Source organism: Urtica dioica, chromosome 7 (assembly GCF_054948205.1).
Source record: "Urtica dioica subsp. dioica isolate 48M chromosome 7, U.dioica_male_clone48M_v1_H2, whole genome shotgun sequence".
NCBI classification, from domain to species: domain Eukaryota; kingdom Viridiplantae; phylum Streptophyta; class Magnoliopsida; order Rosales; family Urticaceae; genus Urtica; species Urtica dioica.
Window position 1 is genome coordinate 38,673,716 of NC_142762.1, and position 16,937 is coordinate 38,690,652.

Below are 16,937 nucleotides of genomic sequence, written 5' to 3' on the forward strand. Positions count from 1 at the left end.
TTTTTTCGTATTCTAGCGTGTTTTTGAACCTTTGCATTAAAATAGTATGCTTGTAATTGCTGGTTGATCTCTTTTAGACTCATAGCCGGATTTTATCATTTAGTTTAATTCGTTACTTTATAATTACGGATGGATAGTTGATACGATGACAAATGATGCTTTACCTGGTGAACTAGTGAAAACGTCACATATAATAATATATTTGACCTGTCACATATGGGTTCGTATTATAATGTGACGAATTTTGAAACATTGTATACATATAGGATTAGGTAGGATGCATTTGGAACCCAAATATAGGAGCAGAATAAAATGGAATTCCTCTTTTTTTTCGTGTTATTTAGATAGAAGAAAAATAAAATGGAAAGAAAAATATACTTATTAGTAGATTTTATTTTTCATACAAACTTGGCCCATGACAAACATCAAGCTTTTATGGTCGACCTCGAGGTTTGCTTAGCACAGCCCAAATCATCTTGGGATGAGCTAAGTCATTTTTAGCTTAACCCATCACAAAAGGTATGACGAACTAAACCGTTTTTTACTCAGCTCGTCACAAGAGACATGACGAGCTAAACCATTTTGGACTTGACCAACCGCAAGCAAGATATCGAAATAAGCCGTATTTGGCTTAGCCTGGGGCACAAAACATGTAGAGCAAAGCCATTTTTGGCTTAGCCCATCACAAAGCGAACCACGAGCTAAGTTTGTTCTTCCAGCCAATAAAGGAAAAGTCTTCTTCAACAAAACCTTGAGTTGATGATCTCGTAGACCCATCAACCACTTCTTTCTCAATCGATGATCAAATATCGGGTCAAGCATCGTACGTGGAGAAAGACGAAGACGATAGTACCAATTCAAATTTGACGTGTTCCCGAGAGAAGCAAAGCTCGGAAGCCACCTTCAAGACCTATATATAGAAGGTGAATAATAGAAATGAGGTTTTTTCTTTCGCGCAAGCCTCTTCTCGAGCTCCCTTTATTTCTTGGCTTCATCTTTTGCGTTCATCAACGATCTAATCTATTTTTTATCATTGTATTTCAATAATTATTTCCAATAAAGAGCTTCAGCACCATTATTTATAACTTATATCGTTATTTAATCATTTAGTATAACAATTCAATTTTTTTTTTTAACTCGCAACTTGACTTTGAGATAAATATTAGGTAAATAGCCATAAATGATGACGTGGCTTAATATGGCAATGACTATTTACTTAATATTTACGTTTGTAAATATATAAAATTGGTTATTTACCTAATATTTACCAAACATTGGCTATTTAGCAATTCTCAACGTTTAAGTTGATTATTTTGCTAAATTACCCTTATTTTAAATACTTGTCGTCGCTCATTCTTATTATCCGAATACTTTACTTTGGGAAATGACCTCAATTAGTAACAATTTTGATAATTTGGATCAAAATAATAGCAACTTTTACTAATAACAGTAAACATGAAAGTATACAATTGTCATAAATTGTAGACTTACGAGTTTACAATTAACAACAATTGTAGATATATAAAATCTACAATTATTAGTAAAAGTGTCCAAAAACATGATTGTTATTATTTTAGTTTAAAATATCAAAATTGCTACTAATTGATGTCATTTCCCATGTATTTTATTTATATTATACATTATTTTACGATTTTTTCCTTGTTATTTATTGTTGTATTTAACTTAATTTTTTTACAATTTCATTTAACTTTCGTCAATTGAAATTTTGAATAACATTTTTTTTTTCATTTCAAAAGGAAGTATTTAGGGAATCTTGAAAGTGAAGTTATTTAGGGAATAAGTTATTTGTGCAATTACCCCCGAAATAATATATTGAGAAAAATAGGCGTAATAGGTGGTTTAGAGTCCCAAGGCCCAATATAATCACTCGAAGGCAAAACAAATACAAACCCGTCACGTTAGGGAAGAAAAGACTAAGCTTGAATCCATCGGAAGGTCGTCGTCAATGGAGGTTTCACCGTCGGAGCTCAATTTTTCGGGCTGGGACAATCTCAACCTCATCGTCTTACGCCCAATCCTCGCCATCACATTCGTTCTCATCATGATTATTCTGGGTACGACCTAAATATCCATAAATCAATCCCATACTTCCTTACGAACCTGTAATTCTACAAATAAAATGAACAAATTAAGCATTTTTTTTAACGATCTTAGTGGGTGAAAAAAAATATGAATCTTGATTCTCAGGTTGGCTCTTGGCATGGAAATTAGTGCTGGTTCATGTCCCTCTTGTACAGGAAATCTTCGGTTTGAGGAAAAAGCCAGCCAAACCCAAACCACCGAGTCGTCGCTTCTCAAAAATTTACAGCTCTATCGATGCCCGTAATTCGGCTTCTTCATGGTACTCACTGACTATGTTTGTATTGCAAATCACTATCAGATCCTTCAAATAGATATACATCACTTATAATTATACAACTTTGTTTGATTTGTCACAGAAGACCAGATTATTTGGGAAAAGGGGAGCTAAACCAACACGACGATGTAAATTCAGTTTCTGAAGACGATGATAATGGTGTTATATACGAGTACATATGTATATTAGCCTGTTTTGTTGATCTTCTTAACACACATGTACAATGTGACCATTGATTTAGGTCAATCTGACCATTTTCATATCTTCTTAATACAATACAGCTCTTGTTTCACGTTATTTTATGTTTTGCCTATCCAAATGGATTTTTTCCCACTGAAGAGTTAGGATTCGCTTGCTCGGAGTAAATTGCAGCTGGGTCATTTACAGTGCTGCTAAATCCATGTGCTCTGCTAAAAAAATGGAACCATTAAGTTATGAAGCGCATGTCAAAACAGAACGTATCAATTTTCTACAAGGTTTTGAGACGGACTTAATCGACGTGTTTTAACCTCTGAGAGTTTATCTTAGAAAAAAATTACCTGGCAGGTTGGATGTTGTGGAGCACCTCTTGCCCCATGGAACCTGCAACGAGATCAAATCAGGTACGAACGGAGAGAGAAAATCAGTACGAAGTAGGTGATGGAAAAAGCGAGTTCATTACCAGGATAATGCGAATGTTGAGGCATCAAGTACGGTGACTGAGAGGAATAAATCCCGAGGCTGCTAGAATTAGGCAGCGCTCCGTGTAGTGACACCATGGAAGGAAACTATGCCGAAGATATAAAATGACTCGGGTCAGTAATGTAAATGATTTCGAAGAGTAAGGCTTGAACTGACTATGATTCTCAGAAGTTTCCTCAAACCTGACTTCGTTCGTCACCGATATCGAACGGGTTTATGGATTTTGCCTGGTTGGGAAATGCCGGAGCGGGCTGTACATTAAAAATGGAAAGGAACAAAAAGAAGATGAAGATCTGCTTGATAGATATATATATATATATATATATATATATATATATATAGAGAGAGAGAGAGAGAGAGAGAGAGAGAGAGAGAGAAGAAAGAGCAAACAAAGCGTACTCAATTCAGTTGTTTCGGGTATCAGAACGAGATTTACCATTGTGTTGGGGTAATAGTTGAAACCCATTCCTTGGGCTGGAGCGGTTTGCCAGCCAGAAACCGGCGGCGCAGCCATGGATGAGTAGTTTGCAGTGAACAAGTCCTGGAAAGAATTCCTCAATACACATCACTACCAATTAGATTATCCAAATCTGAAAAGAGAAATAGTGGCAAGAGTCTTTTCTATTATTACCAAAGGAAGTTCCATTCTGCTTCTAGATTTTTTTTCCTCGGGCAAAACACTTGGAGATCCAGCCTCAGCTTGTACCAACGATGCAGAGCTCGGCTGAAAATTCACACGTGAAAGAAATGAACCGCTGCTTCGAATTCTGATAACTTTGGAGTCAAAAGAGCCGATCAAACCAAGTATGAACAGGTCATATTATGATTCTCACTTACCTCATTGTTTTGAGCTCTGGCCGATGAAGGAGAAACACTATTTTCATCAGCAATGGACAGCAACGACAATTCACCTGTGACACCTGAAGTTTGTTTAAGATAATTGTTCGAGGGTCGGTTTGGTTCCCCTGCGACACCGCCGTCGATCAACAGCAATGTCGGTGCCGGAAGAACATCTCTGGCGGGCACATCAAACACGCCATCCTTGGTCTTTTCCGATGGAACCGACAGTTCGAATAACAGGCTCTCCAAAGATCTCACATTCGGCGCCTGAGTCTCCTCGCACAGATCCTGGCTTTGGGAAACGACGGTATTCGATGGCTCGGCTTCGGCGTCGAAATCGATCAAGCTTTGAGCGATTTCGACTTTATTTTCCGCAGGCTTGGGCGGGTCCTGGAATTCAACATGAACAAGTATGGGGTCAACTTCACAGCATATATAAACTCTCATCTGCCAAATGGTTTTGGATGAAACCTCATATCACTGAACGTAGTATTAAACCTCATAAAGCTCAAACGACATCAATCCAAAATTAATGGGGTCTGGGTCTGGCCCGAGATGAGTAAGCATCTTAAGAGACATGATAATGAAGGGACAAAATCGATTGAATTTGAGGTCAAACCCATAATACTATATTCCTTGCCTGGTTACCAGTGGAACAATCGGCCTTCTCTTCGTAGCTTTCCTTAGAAATTTTACCGATACGTAGGGCCGGAAAATTCCCGCCCAATATCTCCTCGAGGGGCCGAACGGTAGGGATACCCGAAATTTGCGTGTTGGGGTTAGCTTTTGGCAAAAATTTCCGAGCCATCGGATCTCCGTGCGAGAATCTCCGGCTTCCTAAACCCTCGGCTCGAACCCTGTCGTCGACGACCTCGAATTTCACTGGGTTCCTCCTCTGGCTTCCAGTCCACGGAATAACCGCCGAGAGTGGCGGTGGGTTTTTTGGATGAGTGTGGTCGTTCTTCGAATATCTCACAGCAAATGACTTTTCGTATGATTCCTCATCGTATGAGCCTCCTCTGATTCGATGCGAATCGACCTTGTTCTTCTGTTATATACATAGATAAAATTTAAAAAAAAAGAAAAAAAAAGACTGAATGATGGATCTTTTGCGATGACAATCATCATGAAAAATTGTAAAAAGACTTTCGATATTGGTACCCATGGTAGTCTGGACGGGCCAGGATTACTCCTTTCGCCAGAGTATTTTCTGTCAACGTAGGCACTTTTGATGAAATCTCGGAGCCGATTAAGGTTACTGATACAACAGTTTTTTTTTTTTGGGGGGGTCAGAAAAACGCTTAACCTCGAAATGAACAGGCGAAAAAGATATTCCGTATAATATTTAAAAGCCTAATTATAACCTGTTATCAGGGAAAGAATGACGCTGAAGATCCCAAAGCCTGAAGTACGTTTGCCTAGCTTGCTAGAAAATTAGAACAAACAAAATGGGGATTTTCAAAGAATACAATTTGAACTGAGTATTATGACAAAAAAGGGGGGGAAAAAAAAAAAAAAAAAAAGAGCAGGAAAAGTTGCGGGGGATATACCTCGTTCCCTCCAGCCTGAAGCGCACTGACTTCTTCAGCGGTGAATTTAGACACGGAAATCGATTTCACACGGTGAGTGAACTCTCGGCTGGAACATTGGTGATAAAACTTTCTCAGGAACTAAAAAATCATGCTAAGCTTTAGAAATAATGAAGATATTAATCAAACTTACTGTATTCCACTGCAGTTCATACACACAAACGTAGCGAATGTTGTGCAGATATATTGCGGTCCCTAAACAGAAGAAGAAGAAGAAGAAGAAGAAGAAGAAGAAGAAATCTCAGGTATTGACGGAACATGAATTTTTAGGTCAGAGTGTTCTTGTTTGTGACATTTCCCGATCAAAATCGTCTGTTATTCTACGAAATGTGTACCAGATTGTTGCAATTTATACACCGGCGATTCTCAGGGAGTTTCATGAGGCTCCGAATCGCTTTTTCAATTCTCTCGTCTTCCTTGTTCCGATTCCCCATATTTATTTTTCTCGGTGCCTATTCTTGATTTTTTTTTTTAAATTTGACCTAGACTGAATAAACACAATGTTACGATTAAAATGGAACGGCATAATAGAAGACAAGCATGTAGAGAGAGGGAATGAAGACGAACCAGGGAATTGGAAACGGCGATGGGAAGAGAAGAAGAGTCTGAATTGCAGAGAATCGTACATTGTGACGTGAATGTCGGTCAAACAAAAGGCGGGAGATTTGGCGGCAATAACGGCCCCTAAATAAAGCGCTTTTTGTAGTTGTTACATTCTGCTCCTAGTTGTGGGCATGATAATCGAAATAAATATGGTGAAACTAGATTAAATTGTCAATTGAGTAATTACTATTTTTAATAAAATAGTATTTTAATTATTTAATATAATGATATTATATAACAACTTTTGTTTGATATCTTATATTTTTTTATTGTACTAAAAATTCTATTCCGTAAGTGTTTAGAAATTATTTTACTAAACACTTATAGCCAATATAACTAATAGTGCTTTCACCTTTTGTTTTATTTTTCAAATGTCAATTATACTCAATAATTTAGAAGTTATTTAATATGTATATAAATGTATATCGTAGATGGACACTGATCTCTGGCCACCCGCAGTCCAAAATACATTTTTAAACTTCATCTTAAATGTGATTTTTTAGAAGTGAAAATGGAGATAGTAAGAGACAGAAAAGAAATTGAGTTTAAAAATATAATTGACAGTGCAAAAAAAATATGAAATATATATAACTTGAAGATTTTGTAAGTCTATCTTAATATATATATATATATATATATATATATATATATATATATATATATTCAGACTCACTAATTTGTTTACTTTTACACAATGTTGTATGACCGGACCGACTCGTACGAGAAGATTATGTCAACTATATTTTAAAAGATTTTCAAAGAATATGTCAACAATGTTTATATCAAAGACCTTATAAATGAAATTATAAACAATGAACAAAACTAAATAGAGCATAAAACAGAAGACAAATATTTTAAAAGAATTTGCAAACATCAAGAAAATTAAAACATTATTCACAACTTTCCGGGATAAAAACTGTCACGTGTTATTATTGCGATTAGTTTTTTCAAAAAAGCCATCACATGGAGTTTCACATTTTTTTACATGAATTATATAATGTTAACTGAAGTGGAACATTTAAAGGTATCCATGATTTCATAAAAAGAATATTCGATTAGAAAGAACACGAACTATAGGCTTAACGTGTTGGCTTTCTTCCTCGGGATCTTCGGACTTGTCTTGGTCACTAAGAAATAAAGATCCAGTAAACCTTTTTATGACTCTCTCATTGGTTGTCCGCGGATTTGTATTTTGTCAAATGACCTTTTTTAATCTCGCATTTTTTTTACCCGTTTTCTCATGGAAGGTCTTTGCATTATTTGTTTATTTAAAGAACATGATCAAACAGGATACGGAGATCAATTTTCACAAAACTACTTGATTTGGCCTTCAGTTTAGTACATCTCGCTCTCTTTTACAGTATATGTAATACAAGTACACAACACAGTGTATATTACATTTGCTTTGTACCCATCAACGACTATTGACAGGTCTTTCTCTTGTATACAATCACAGAACCAAATCCAATCAGCAGATGAGAGTGCAAAGGTCATCCATCCGAGACTGCGACATGTTGGTGAAAGGCAATACCCTGAATCTCCCATTACTCAAGCAAGTCAAGGTCAACTCTTCATCGCTCACCATGGTCTGCACAAGAAAAAAAACATAAATCTCTCACCCACCGGATATATAACAACTTTCACTTCATGTGATTCGTTTTACTACCTCACAGAAATTCACTTTGTCTTCACATCTCCAACCTCTTACAGGAACACAGTCGACATATCGACACCATTTGCAGTGCTTGTTCATGTCGACCCCGTGCAGCACAGCGACTAGACTCCCCGCGAATCTGCGATTGCAAGACATATATTCGAATCAGGCTAACAAATTCTCGTCTCATGTTCAAAGGGAAACAAAGTTAATGTGACTATTTAGCACTGACATGAGACAGAAGAGTATGAGAGGGACGCTAGTCCTGAGGGTCGGCCAGTCGAGTTGCTGCTTCAATTTCGTTTTAATCGAGCTTTCGTCACTGTGTTTGAATAACTCTCCTTTTTCTTGAGGCACTTGGGCTGTCTGGTGACAAGGGCTTAACAGAAGCGCCGACCCGAGAAGAACTCCAGCTACGAAACCGCCGATGCTTGAGAAATTGTCGACAAATGGTAAGAAACCAAGAGCTAGATTGATTGCGCAGACGACTAGTAGCGATGCCAGAGCCGCGAACTGAGATTTTGCATAGAATAGAAACCAAAGGTGTCAGATTGTTGGTATAAACGACAAATGGATAAGTAAAGATCGAATGACCTTGTCGGTGTACAATCTCCAGTTGTGAGTCAGCTCTGAAAGCGCCGCTCCAATCAGTCCGTACAAAGCACTGGATGATCCAACAACCGGGTCGTTTCGAGCGAATAGTGAAGCCACCACTGTACCGGCGTATGAAGATAGGACATAGATAATACCAACCCTCACTGTCCAATCATCAACACAAACATGTGATTTGCTAGTTCAGTTCAAGACTTGCACACTAGACATCTTTGATTGTGTTGCGAAGCCATGAAAAGGAAAGAGAATAGAGATTTTGTGTTTTTTACATGGGCCAAACTCTCTCTCCAAGTGAATCCCTGCAAGAATAACGCCGCCGAGGTTGATGATGAGGTGGATTACTCCGGCGTGGAGACACGGAAAAGCGAAAAGACGCCAAGTTTGGTGGTCGTGGGTCAAAAATCTCCGCCGAAGAGCCCCCATTTCGTCTAATCTGTTACCGTTCAATAATAGTTTACAGTGAGCCGAGTTTTTTTTGTTTTTTTTTTGTTTTGGGAAGGGGATACAGAGAGCTTAGTATTAAATCTTTTGATTACTTAATTAGATGCCTAATCAGTCAAAAAGAAGTAGAATCACAAGTTCCAAAAGTCCAAATGAAACTCCTATTTTTAGTTCCTCCTATGTAGTTACTGAGCTAGAAAGAAACGAACTTTATGCCTAAATTCATATCTTATTTCAAGAACTCGAAATCAATCGTCATCAAGAAAACGAATTAGTCAAAGATCCGATCAAGAAACAAATATTTAATTAAAGAAACGAGCGAGGATGGACTCACGCAGAAGCGGAAGGGCCGAGAAGAGGATTCTCGGAGAGAGACTGGAACGAGAATCTTCCTAGGGCACCGAGCGTACAGTCTCCGCCGGAGTTTCGCCAGCAATCATTGACGAACATCGTGACGGCGAACGCCGCCACGTGCAGGATCATAAACACCGAAACAATCCACGTGTCGCCGCGGTGGCGGCGGCGACGCCTCTTCGTTGGGGATCGGGGCTTGAAGAAGGAGAGTTCTTGAACGGCTGATTCATCGGCGATAGTGAAAGGCGGTGGAGGCGGCGGGGGAGGATCTTTGATGTCGATCTCCGTCTGGATCTTCGGATAGTGAGCTTTCTCCTCCGTCATTGATGATTCCGGTGATTTTCCGGCTTTCTCCTCCGTCATTGATGATCCCGGTGATTTTCCGGCGAGAATATGATGGAGAAGCGTCGGCGATTTCTAAGGTTAGGGATGGTTTTGATTGGTCCAGTGGACCAAGAATAGAGAGAGAGAAACAGAGCTAGAGAGAGTGAGGCGGTTTTGACACGTAGTGTGGCCGGATTTATAGCCAGAGAGGGAGAGAGAGAGTTATTTTTGGCGGGAAATGTTTAGACTAAGACAATTTTTGGCAGAAGAAAAAGAAGCACGATGTGTCAAATGAGTTACTAATAGACAGAGCTGAGATTGACTAATTTACAATTACAACGCTAATCAAGTCAAATTAAATGCTCATAAAGTTAACCAAATTTCTCATTTGATGAAATATAATCATGATTTGTTTATATACACAAACCACTTATTATTTCAGCTTTTTCTTGTCAGTCCTTTTTTATATATATATAATTTTAGCTGAAGAATTGATATATTTATAATACTAAACACTAATTTATTGAATCCATTTTCAACATTAAAATAAGTACTTAGGATTTTTTTTTTAATATCCGACACTTGATACTCATGTGAAAATTATACAAAATAACAATTTAAAAATAATTGATTAGCAAAGTAGTTAAAATTTTAAATTTTTAGCAAACTAACTAAAACAACATTGCCAATTTTTTTTAACAACATTTTTTTTTTACGATTATTATAAGCAATTTGTTTCTTTCAAAAAAACTTAACCCTAAGGTCAATTTAAAAAAAAAAACTGATTGTTGCTATTTCACTAATTATAAACAAACCCCAGTTATTTTACAAATTCATTACTTGAAATTAGTTATTAAGCTAAATCAGTGAACATACGATTCTTCTGAAACATAAATTTAATTAAAAAAAATTGTAAGCAACTAAGTCACATGAAACTTGTTATTAGCTAAATAGCCAACGTTTAATTAATTAGCCACTTATTCTATTGATAGAAATTAATTGTTATTTTTTTCAAGTAAATCTCTCCCATTAATTGTGAATAGACGGAAATTATTTGGACAAACTTTTTTATTAATTATTGTTAATATAATCAATGGTTAATTAAGTATAATTAACCTAATTTTAGGGAATTACATGGGCTAGCCAACCTCAAACGTTGAGATTGTGTAATAGCCAACGTTTAAAAATGTTTTGAGAAATAGCCAGATTCCCTGACGTTACGTTTCAGCCAATAATTGAGGGTCGAAAATAACCCTGCTGAGATTGTTGCGTTTTATTTTTAGAAATACACAAAAAGAAGAAGTCAACAACCAATATTCTTTATGTTTGATTTGCTTTTTACTTTGAATTCCTTATTTATCTCTACAATAACAGCTCTCTCTCTCTCTCTCTCTCTCTCTCTCTCTCTCTCTTGCGAGAATTTCAATCATAATTTCTATTCTGGTACATTCAAATAAAATACTCCATGAAAACAAGGATTAAGACGATGAAACCTTGTTGCAAAACGAATCGCCACAAATCAAAACAAGGCTCGTCGAGTTTGGGATCCCTAGCGCCGCTGTAGTGGATCTCGGAGGAGTCCGTCTCCGACGCTAGAAACCTAACAACAACAACAACCTTCCTCGAAGAATTTTCGGCGCAGGACCAGCGCGGCAAGGCTGATTCGGAGACATTGAGGTCTGCGAGGAGGTTGATGCTCTGCTCACTGCCAGCAAAAGCCTTTTGGCGCGAGACTAGGCGCGATGCTCTCTCACTTATGTCGAAGAATCATTGCCGCAAGACTAGACGCGAATATGGCGATTTGGACACGATAAGGTTCGCGAGGAAGACTTGGATGCTCTGCTCGTAGATGTTGAAGAATACTCGGCACAACAAGGAAGATATGTTTTGTATATGGAATCAGGTTTGTTTGATTCTATTAACTACTTGGCTGATTCTTCTTCTTTTTTTTTAAATTAATTTTAGGTATTTATGAGTATTTTATAGTTGTGTTTATTTATGTTTTTTTTTTTTATGATTTCTACATGATTTAAAGGTTTATTTGTGTTAATCAGGTTTTTTTAATATTAATTTTAATTTATTTCAATTTATTTGTGTTTTATTTGTTAATTTGTACCCTGTTATTTCTTGTTAATTTGTTTAGTGTTAATTCAGAGGCGGCGAAAGCGAGGAAGGCTCTGCGTTTTCAGTCGAAAAGCGGTAGCTCAAGACGACGAGCCTGCGTGTTTTATGGAGTCACTGCTTCGGACAAAGCGGGCCGAGGTGGAGGCGATGAAATGAGGGAGGCTTTGTGTTTCAGGTCGGAGAATCGGCGGCTCGAGATGGATGGTAAATTGACTCGGCGGTGAAGATCGATGACGAAGATCTCATAATATTTTTTGAGAATTTTTTAATCGATTAATGGAAGAGTTATTATTGTATTGTTTTATATTTATTTATTTTATTTTTGTTAATTACTTTATATTAAAATGAAGAGTATTTTTGTCGATCAACTTGATTAATGTGATTTATTGGTTATTTCGCAAAATAAATTAAAAATAAATTATTTTGACAAATTTATATTTTTGATTGATTACTCTACTCGAGTTCCATTTAGCAAATTTAATGTATAACTATACACGGTTAATTAAATTTAGAACCAAAAATTATAATACCCGGATCCGTGGCGCAATGGTAGCGCGTCTGACTCCAGATCAGAAGGTTGCGTGTTCGATTCACGTCGGGTTCAATCCCCGTTGCAAATAAATACCCGGAACTTCATTTTTCAATACTAAAACTCACCTATAATTATCTTATTCTTCGTTTTCTTTGCAAAGTCTTTGCTGTATCAAGATTCGGGTAAGTATGATTTCTGTCTGAATTACTGTTCTTCTCGTCTTCCCCTTTTGATTCTTGCTGTTGTTCTGGCTTTTCTTTCTCTGAATTTCTTTATCCCTTTCATGTTTTGGAGATGATCCGCTTTTTGTCTACCAAGTGTTCGAGAATATGCGAATGAGAAAATAAAAATTGAACATCGTCAATGTGCTAGTGGTATGAAAAATAATTCAATTTTTTTAATCATTGACGATCTTGTTCTGTTGGTACTCGATCGGTTTATTCTAAAAGTAAAAAAAAAAAAAAAAAAAAAAAAAAAAAAAAAAAAAAAAAAAAAAAAAAAAAAAAAAAAAAAAAAAAAAAAAAAGAATTACAAAACATACTAAAAGTGTCACTCTGTTTCCTAAACGTTGGAGAGACGTTGGAGAGATCTCAGTGATGCTCTTGGGTTTTGTTTTAGTTTACTCTCTTCTTTTTTTTTAATCTCAACTATTCTAGTTTTATTTGTAAACTTTTTTGTATCATCCGAGAAGCATTATTACATTGCTACATTTAGCTTATATTTTTTCCTACTCTGTGATCTGACATCAATGCGTTCTTAATATGTGATTGCGCTTATATATGTAAGCAAGAATAAAATAAGAGAGTTCATGGTCATTAAAAAAAATAAAAGAACATGTATTCTCTGGAATACAATATATTCAGGAATCTGATTACATGAATTATCAGCTCAAATGGAACTCGAGAATGGATCGGAAGAAGGCAATCAAGCCACACTCGACAAGGAAATCGAGACCTTCTTTAGTTCGGCTCCTCCTCTGAAGAGCAGTAATGATATCAGCCAGAAAGTTGAGAACTTTATCAAAAGGAACTCAGGCAAGTTCGCGGTTTCAGGCAACAATGGAAACAATCTTTTCAATCAGGTAAATTGTATGTCCCATAATTTAGTACCTTTGTGAACATAGGAAAGGAAGGAACTAGGAGGGTTGTTTGTGTGACATCTGGCGGAACCACGGTCCCGCTCGAGCAACGGTGTGTTCGGTACATCGACAATTTCAGCTCCGGCCACAGAGGAGCCGCGTCCACCGAGTAAAGTCTCGGAAAACTAAACAGAATTCTAATTTTGAACCTTTATTTCTTTCTTTTTTCTTGTAATAATATTTGTGAGACTGCAGGTACTTTGTGAACGCGGGATACGCAGTTATCTTTCTGTATCGGAGGTAGAGTCGTTATTTTGAAAATTCGCTTCAGAAACAGTACTTATTTATGTGAATTTTCGTATTGACAAAAAGAAAAGCGATGTGATTGTGTAGGGGAACTTGCCAGCCGTATTGCAGGTCGCTTCCTGATGATCCGCTGCTCGAATGTTTCGAGGTGTGCGGTGAAGAATCGGATATCCAAGGTACGTATACATAGTTTGCGATATACGATTGGTCGTTTATCTCTAGTGAATGGTTTATCTCTGCGACTAAGGTTGGTTATTGTGTCTTCAGTTCGGGAATCACATCGTGAAGCCGTTAAAAGAGCCATTTCCGAGCATCGTGCTGTATGGAAAACTATTTTTCAACTCTCTTTATATTTATTTTATTTTATTTATCTGTTAGTTTATTGGTATATTATGCAGGCAGTAGAAGAAGGGCTGTTGTTGAAGCTTCCATTCACAACCATATTCGAGTATCTTCAGGTATATCTAAAAACCTGCTTATGATTTGCTTTAATTTGCATTTTCTTTTCTTCTTTTTTTCTTATTGCTATTCAATGTTGAAATTTGCACCAGATGCTGAGGATGACTACTAAACTGATGAACAATATTGGACCGAACGCAGTATTTTACCTAGCTGCTGCAGTTTCCGACTTCTATGTCCCTTGGGAAACCATGGTACGCAAAAAGCTTCGAGTCAAATCGCCCAAATAGCTATCAGGAACTTAGATATGGAGGATATTATAATAAGTAGATAGTGGTTAAATATAGAATACTTTGAATTTAATTTAGCATATAAATAAAGGGATTGGTAGAGAATAAATATCGTTGTGAAAGGGAAATAATTTGGAGGAAAAGATTCCAAATGTTTGACGATCACTCTTGCAATTCGAAGCTTTTGGGTCTTTCGATATGAAATCAGTCAAGTGCTGACTTCTTTTTTTTTTTTTTTTTTTTTTTTTTTTTTGCAGGCAGAGCATAAGATTCAATCGGCATCAGGTCCTCTAAACATGCAATTGACTCAAGTTCCCAAAATGCTCGCAGTGCTAAAGACGCAATGGGCTCCTCAAGCCTTCTGCGTCTCTTTCAAGGTCGGATTAAACTCTAAGCCATCTTCTTTTCTTTTTTTGTTTTCGGCTCAACCATTTCACATGACCGTGTTTCGATTCATCAGCTCGAGACGGACACAAAGATTTTGTTGGAGAAAGCCGGCGCGGCTCTGAGGAAGTACAAGATGAACATGGTCGTGGCTAATGAGCTACTGAGCCGCAAAGAGGAGGTCGTGGTTGTCACACACGACGGGAATATTTCGGTTCGGCGAGAGGGTGCTCTCGAAGATGTCGAGAATCCCCTTATTCGGCTTCTAGTCCAGAGGCACTCGGCGTATATCGAGTCTCTCTGATGACCCGATGATCTATGAATTTTACTTGAAATGATTCACATTCTACTCAGTATGTGGCAAATGATTCACATTTCCTTTCTTTGGATTTCATGGGTGTACTGATATGTACAACTTACATGGATTTCAGTATATGGGAATAAAATAATATAAAATGACCCTTTTGACAGATTTGAGCAGAGTAGGCTGTTCTGTTTATAGATCTTCTTCATCTGTGTCAAGCTCAAGACCCTCTAAAGCTAAAAGCTGGACAAGGAGTTTCTTCTTCTCTTCCTTTGCTTTCGCTTTGTTTCGCACTAAGTCTCTCTTCTTCAGGACTAGTGTGTGCCGTTTTAGGGTACTGTGAAAATACTCGGCTGAAGCCTTTTTCTCTTTCGCTAGGATTCTCTTCTCTTCTTCCGGGTCAACCTAAAACCGCCTCCCAAAAAAAAAAAAAAGCATTAATCTTCTCACAGAGGATAATAAGAGAGCCAAAAAGTATACCTTTGATCGCGAAAGCCGACGAGCACGGAGATTCATCTCTCTCTGCTGTTGCTCGGCCCAAGCCGCGATTGCCATGTCACCGCGCTGATCGAAAGCCTTTCGCTTCTTTTTCAGCCACTCCATCCAAGCTTGAGACGCCTTAAAAAAAAAAAAAAAAAAAAAAAACCCCAAATCAGCCAAATGTTCCTTTCTGTTGATTTAACCGAAATTACATCCGTATGTCATAATTACCTTCATGGGGTTGACTTTGTTGTCTAAATCATATTGTCTCCGTCGTTCTCTGTCGAGAAGAAGCTCATAAGCCGCCTGAATCTTTATGAATCTCGCCTCTGCGGTCTCTCCTTCCTCGAGAGTTCCTTTACCGTTGTACACTTGCCACACAGAAAAACAAAACCCGGGTCTAATCTATTGAGCAACGGATTAATCCGATCGCAATTCACCATATTCAGCAACGGATTAACATCTCAAATTACCATCTGGATGATAGAACTTGACCAAGCGTCTATAAGAAACCTTGATCTGTTCATCGTCGGCGTCGCCCTCCAGCTCTGCAGACCCGATTTATAGATAAATAAATAAATTAAAAAGTTTTGATCTTTGAAATGAGAAAATGGGAAACAGAAAAGAGAGTAGTACCGAGAGTTTCGTAGGGAGATTTGACACCGGTCCAATTGGAGGCCTTGACCGAACTCCTTCTCTGATTGTTCATGCGAAACCACCGGTCCGATCCGGCGCAAAATCCCGGCGAATCGAACAGAGGCAAAGACGAGAAACGAGCCTTGCCGTGAAGGTTAGGGTTAGGATTAGGGCTCCGAAATGAAACCCTAGAGCGAAGCTGGTGTCTGCAACACGCGAACGACGAGAAGAACACGCCGTGGGGTCTACATATACTTCTGAGATTATTGCTCATGTTCGGAAGAGAATTGCGTTCACAGGTCGATCTGAGTTCGAAAGAAAGCTGTGATCAATTTGGGTTTTCTAAGGTTGAAGACGTGAAGGAACAGAAGAGGTTGGGAAGAATCTAAATTCAGTTGAATCTCCTGGGTTTTTTTTTTCCATTATTTTATTAATTGTTTTATTTAGCGGGGAAATTTTCGTGGAAGATAGCTTTGACGGTTGGGATTTATTTCCCCGCCAAATTAATAAAAGTTATAAAAAAAAAAAAAAAAAGAATTATAATAAAATTCAACTTGGGGGCAAACATGGCCGGCTTAATGGATTCCGAGGCCTAAAGCGAAATTCAAAACTACGGTTTTTTTTTTTTTTTTTTTTTTTTTTTTTTTTTTTTTTTACAATCAACAAGAACTCTTTGTGAGAAGGAATTAAATTTTATTCTCTTCATTTCATATTTTTTTACTTACATAATTAGCCCTTGCTTATATTCAAATCAAATAAAAAAAATTGGCATCGCACAACAATTTATCACACACACAATACTAATTTAAATACAACATATAAGGGGTAAACTAATAAAGTGAAAAAAAAAAGGCAAAACCAAGAGAAATTATAAGTGAAAATCATAAAAGCAATTATAAAGATAGGAGAAGTAGTGTTTTTTTTAAAAA

At 37.3% G+C, this 16,937-nt stretch overlaps 5 protein-coding genes and 1 non-coding gene across 9 annotated transcripts; 3 read left to right on the forward strand and 3 right to left on the reverse strand.

The window, feature by feature from the left end:
• Window positions 1-1,880: 1,880 nt before the first annotated feature.
• Window positions 1,881-2,670, forward strand: LOC149391392 (uncharacterized). Of its 2 annotated transcripts, none has more exons than XM_089620891.1 (3): window positions 1,881-2,075; window positions 2,209-2,362; window positions 2,463-2,670. In XM_089620891.1, coding segments are annotated over exons 1-3 (264 nt in total). In that variant the 5' UTR covers window positions 1,881-1,966; the 3' UTR covers window positions 2,464-2,670. The 2 variants fall into 2 exon arrangements, with proteins under 2 accessions (XP_089477017.1, XP_089477016.1); XM_089620890.1 differs by having other exon boundaries at window positions 1,884-2,075; window positions 2,460-2,670.
• Window positions 2,671-3,234: 564 nt separating this feature from the next.
• Window positions 3,235-5,954, reverse strand: LOC149391393 (uncharacterized). Its single transcript, XM_089619985.1, has 10 exons — window positions 5,823-5,954; window positions 5,621-5,682; window positions 5,449-5,536; window positions 5,263-5,324; window positions 5,060-5,156; window positions 4,539-4,946; window positions 3,896-4,288; window positions 3,690-3,782; window positions 3,495-3,599; window positions 3,235-3,309 (listed from the first exon to the last, which is right to left on the reverse strand). The coding sequence occupies exons 1-10, from the start codon at window positions 5,919-5,921 to the stop codon at window positions 3,235-3,237; spliced, it is 1,482 nt and encodes a 493-aa protein (XP_089476111.1). The 5' UTR covers window positions 5,922-5,954.
• A 1,466-nt stretch (window positions 5,955-7,420) lies between these two features.
• Window positions 7,421-9,639, reverse strand: KOM (Rhomboid-related intramembrane serine protease family protein). Its single transcript, XM_089620991.1, has 6 exons — window positions 9,132-9,639; window positions 8,626-8,789; window positions 8,339-8,502; window positions 7,977-8,257; window positions 7,757-7,883; window positions 7,421-7,678 (listed from the first exon to the last, which is right to left on the reverse strand). Exons 1-6 carry the CDS (start codon window positions 9,512-9,514, stop codon window positions 7,559-7,561), a joined length of 1,239 nt encoding a protein of 412 aa, XP_089477117.1. The 5' UTR covers window positions 9,515-9,639; the 3' UTR covers window positions 7,421-7,558.
• Window positions 9,640-12,131: 2,492 nt separating this feature from the next.
• On the forward strand, window positions 12,132-12,203 carry TRNAW-CCA (transfer RNA tryptophan (anticodon CCA)). The gene has a single exon. It is a non-coding gene; the product is annotated as a tRNA-Trp (tRNA).
• On the forward strand, window positions 12,158-15,045 carry LOC149391396 (phosphopantothenate--cysteine ligase 2-like). Of its 3 annotated transcripts, XM_089620997.1 has the most exons (11): window positions 12,158-12,313; window positions 12,426-12,505; window positions 13,019-13,165; window positions 13,255-13,378; window positions 13,465-13,509; window positions 13,603-13,691; window positions 13,783-13,835; window positions 13,914-13,973; window positions 14,067-14,168; window positions 14,462-14,581; window positions 14,665-15,045. In XM_089620997.1, the coding sequence occupies exons 3-11, from the start codon at window positions 13,024-13,026 to the stop codon at window positions 14,890-14,892; spliced, it is 963 nt and encodes a 320-aa protein (XP_089477123.1). In that variant the 5' UTR covers window positions 12,158-12,313; window positions 12,426-12,505; window positions 13,019-13,023; the 3' UTR covers window positions 14,893-15,045. The 3 variants fall into 3 exon arrangements, with proteins under 3 accessions (XP_089477123.1, XP_089477124.1, XP_089477122.1); XM_089620998.1 differs by lacking the exon at window positions 12,426-12,505 and having other exon boundaries at window positions 12,995-13,165; XM_089620996.1 differs by lacking the exon at window positions 12,426-12,505.
• LOC149391397 (Chaperone DnaJ-domain superfamily protein) lies at window positions 14,947-16,446 on the reverse strand. The gene is made up of 5 exons (XM_089620999.1): window positions 16,009-16,446; window positions 15,846-15,920; window positions 15,604-15,743; window positions 15,373-15,510; window positions 14,947-15,297 (listed from the first exon to the last, which is right to left on the reverse strand). The coding sequence occupies exons 1-5, from the start codon at window positions 16,280-16,282 to the stop codon at window positions 15,085-15,087; spliced, it is 840 nt and encodes a 279-aa protein (XP_089477125.1). The 5' UTR covers window positions 16,283-16,446; the 3' UTR covers window positions 14,947-15,084.
• Between the last annotated feature and the right edge of the window lie 491 nt (window positions 16,447-16,937).

Coding starts and splice junctions, on each gene's coding strand:
- LOC149391392 (XM_089620891.1), top strand. CDS start 1,967: ATGGAGGTTTCACCGTCGGAGCTCAATTTTTCGGGCTGGGACAATCTC. Junction 2,076..2,208: donor TCTCATCATGATTATTCTGG/GTACGACCTAAA, acceptor CTTGATTCTCAG/GTTGGCTCTTGGCATGGAAA.
- LOC149391396 (XM_089620997.1), top strand. CDS start 13,024: ATGGAACTCGAGAATGGATCGGAAGAAGGCAATCAAGCCACACTCGAC. Junction 13,166..13,254: donor CTTTATCAAAAGGAACTCAG/GCAAGTTCGCGG, acceptor TTGTGAACATAG/GAAAGGAAGGAACTAGGAGG. Junction 14,582..14,664: donor CCTTCTGCGTCTCTTTCAAG/GTCGGATTAAAC, acceptor TCGATTCATCAG/CTCGAGACGGACACAAAGAT.
- KOM (XM_089620991.1), bottom strand. CDS start 9,514: ATGACGGAGGAGAAAGCCGGAAAATCACCGGAATCATCAATGACGGAG. Junction 8,258..8,338: donor GGAGATTGTACACCGACAAG/GTCATTCGATCT, acceptor GCAAAATCTCAG/TTCGCGGCTCTGGCATCGCT. Junction 7,884..7,976: donor CTCATACTCTTCTGTCTCAT/GTCAGTGCTAAA, acceptor TTGCAATCGCAG/ATTCGCGGGGAGTCTAGTCG.
- LOC149391397 (XM_089620999.1), bottom strand. CDS start 16,282: ATGAGCAATAATCTCAGAAGTATATGTAGACCCCACGGCGTGTTCTTC. Junction 15,921..16,008: donor ATCTCCCTACGAAACTCTCG/GTACTACTCTCT, acceptor TCGGGTCTGCAG/AGCTGGAGGGCGACGCCGAC. Junction 15,511..15,603: donor ACAAAGTCAACCCCATGAAG/GTAATTATGACA, acceptor TTTTTTTTTAAG/GCGTCTCAAGCTTGGATGGA.
- LOC149391393 (XM_089619985.1), bottom strand. CDS start 5,921: ATGGGGAATCGGAACAAGGAAGACGAGAGAATTGAAAAAGCGATTCGG. Junction 5,537..5,620: donor ATGAACTGCAGTGGAATACA/GTAAGTTTGATT, acceptor CCAATGTTCCAG/CCGAGAGTTCACTCACCGTG. Junction 3,783..3,895: donor CCAGAGCTCAAAACAATGAG/GTAAGTGAGAAT, acceptor GTGAATTTTCAG/CCGAGCTCTGCATCGTTGGT.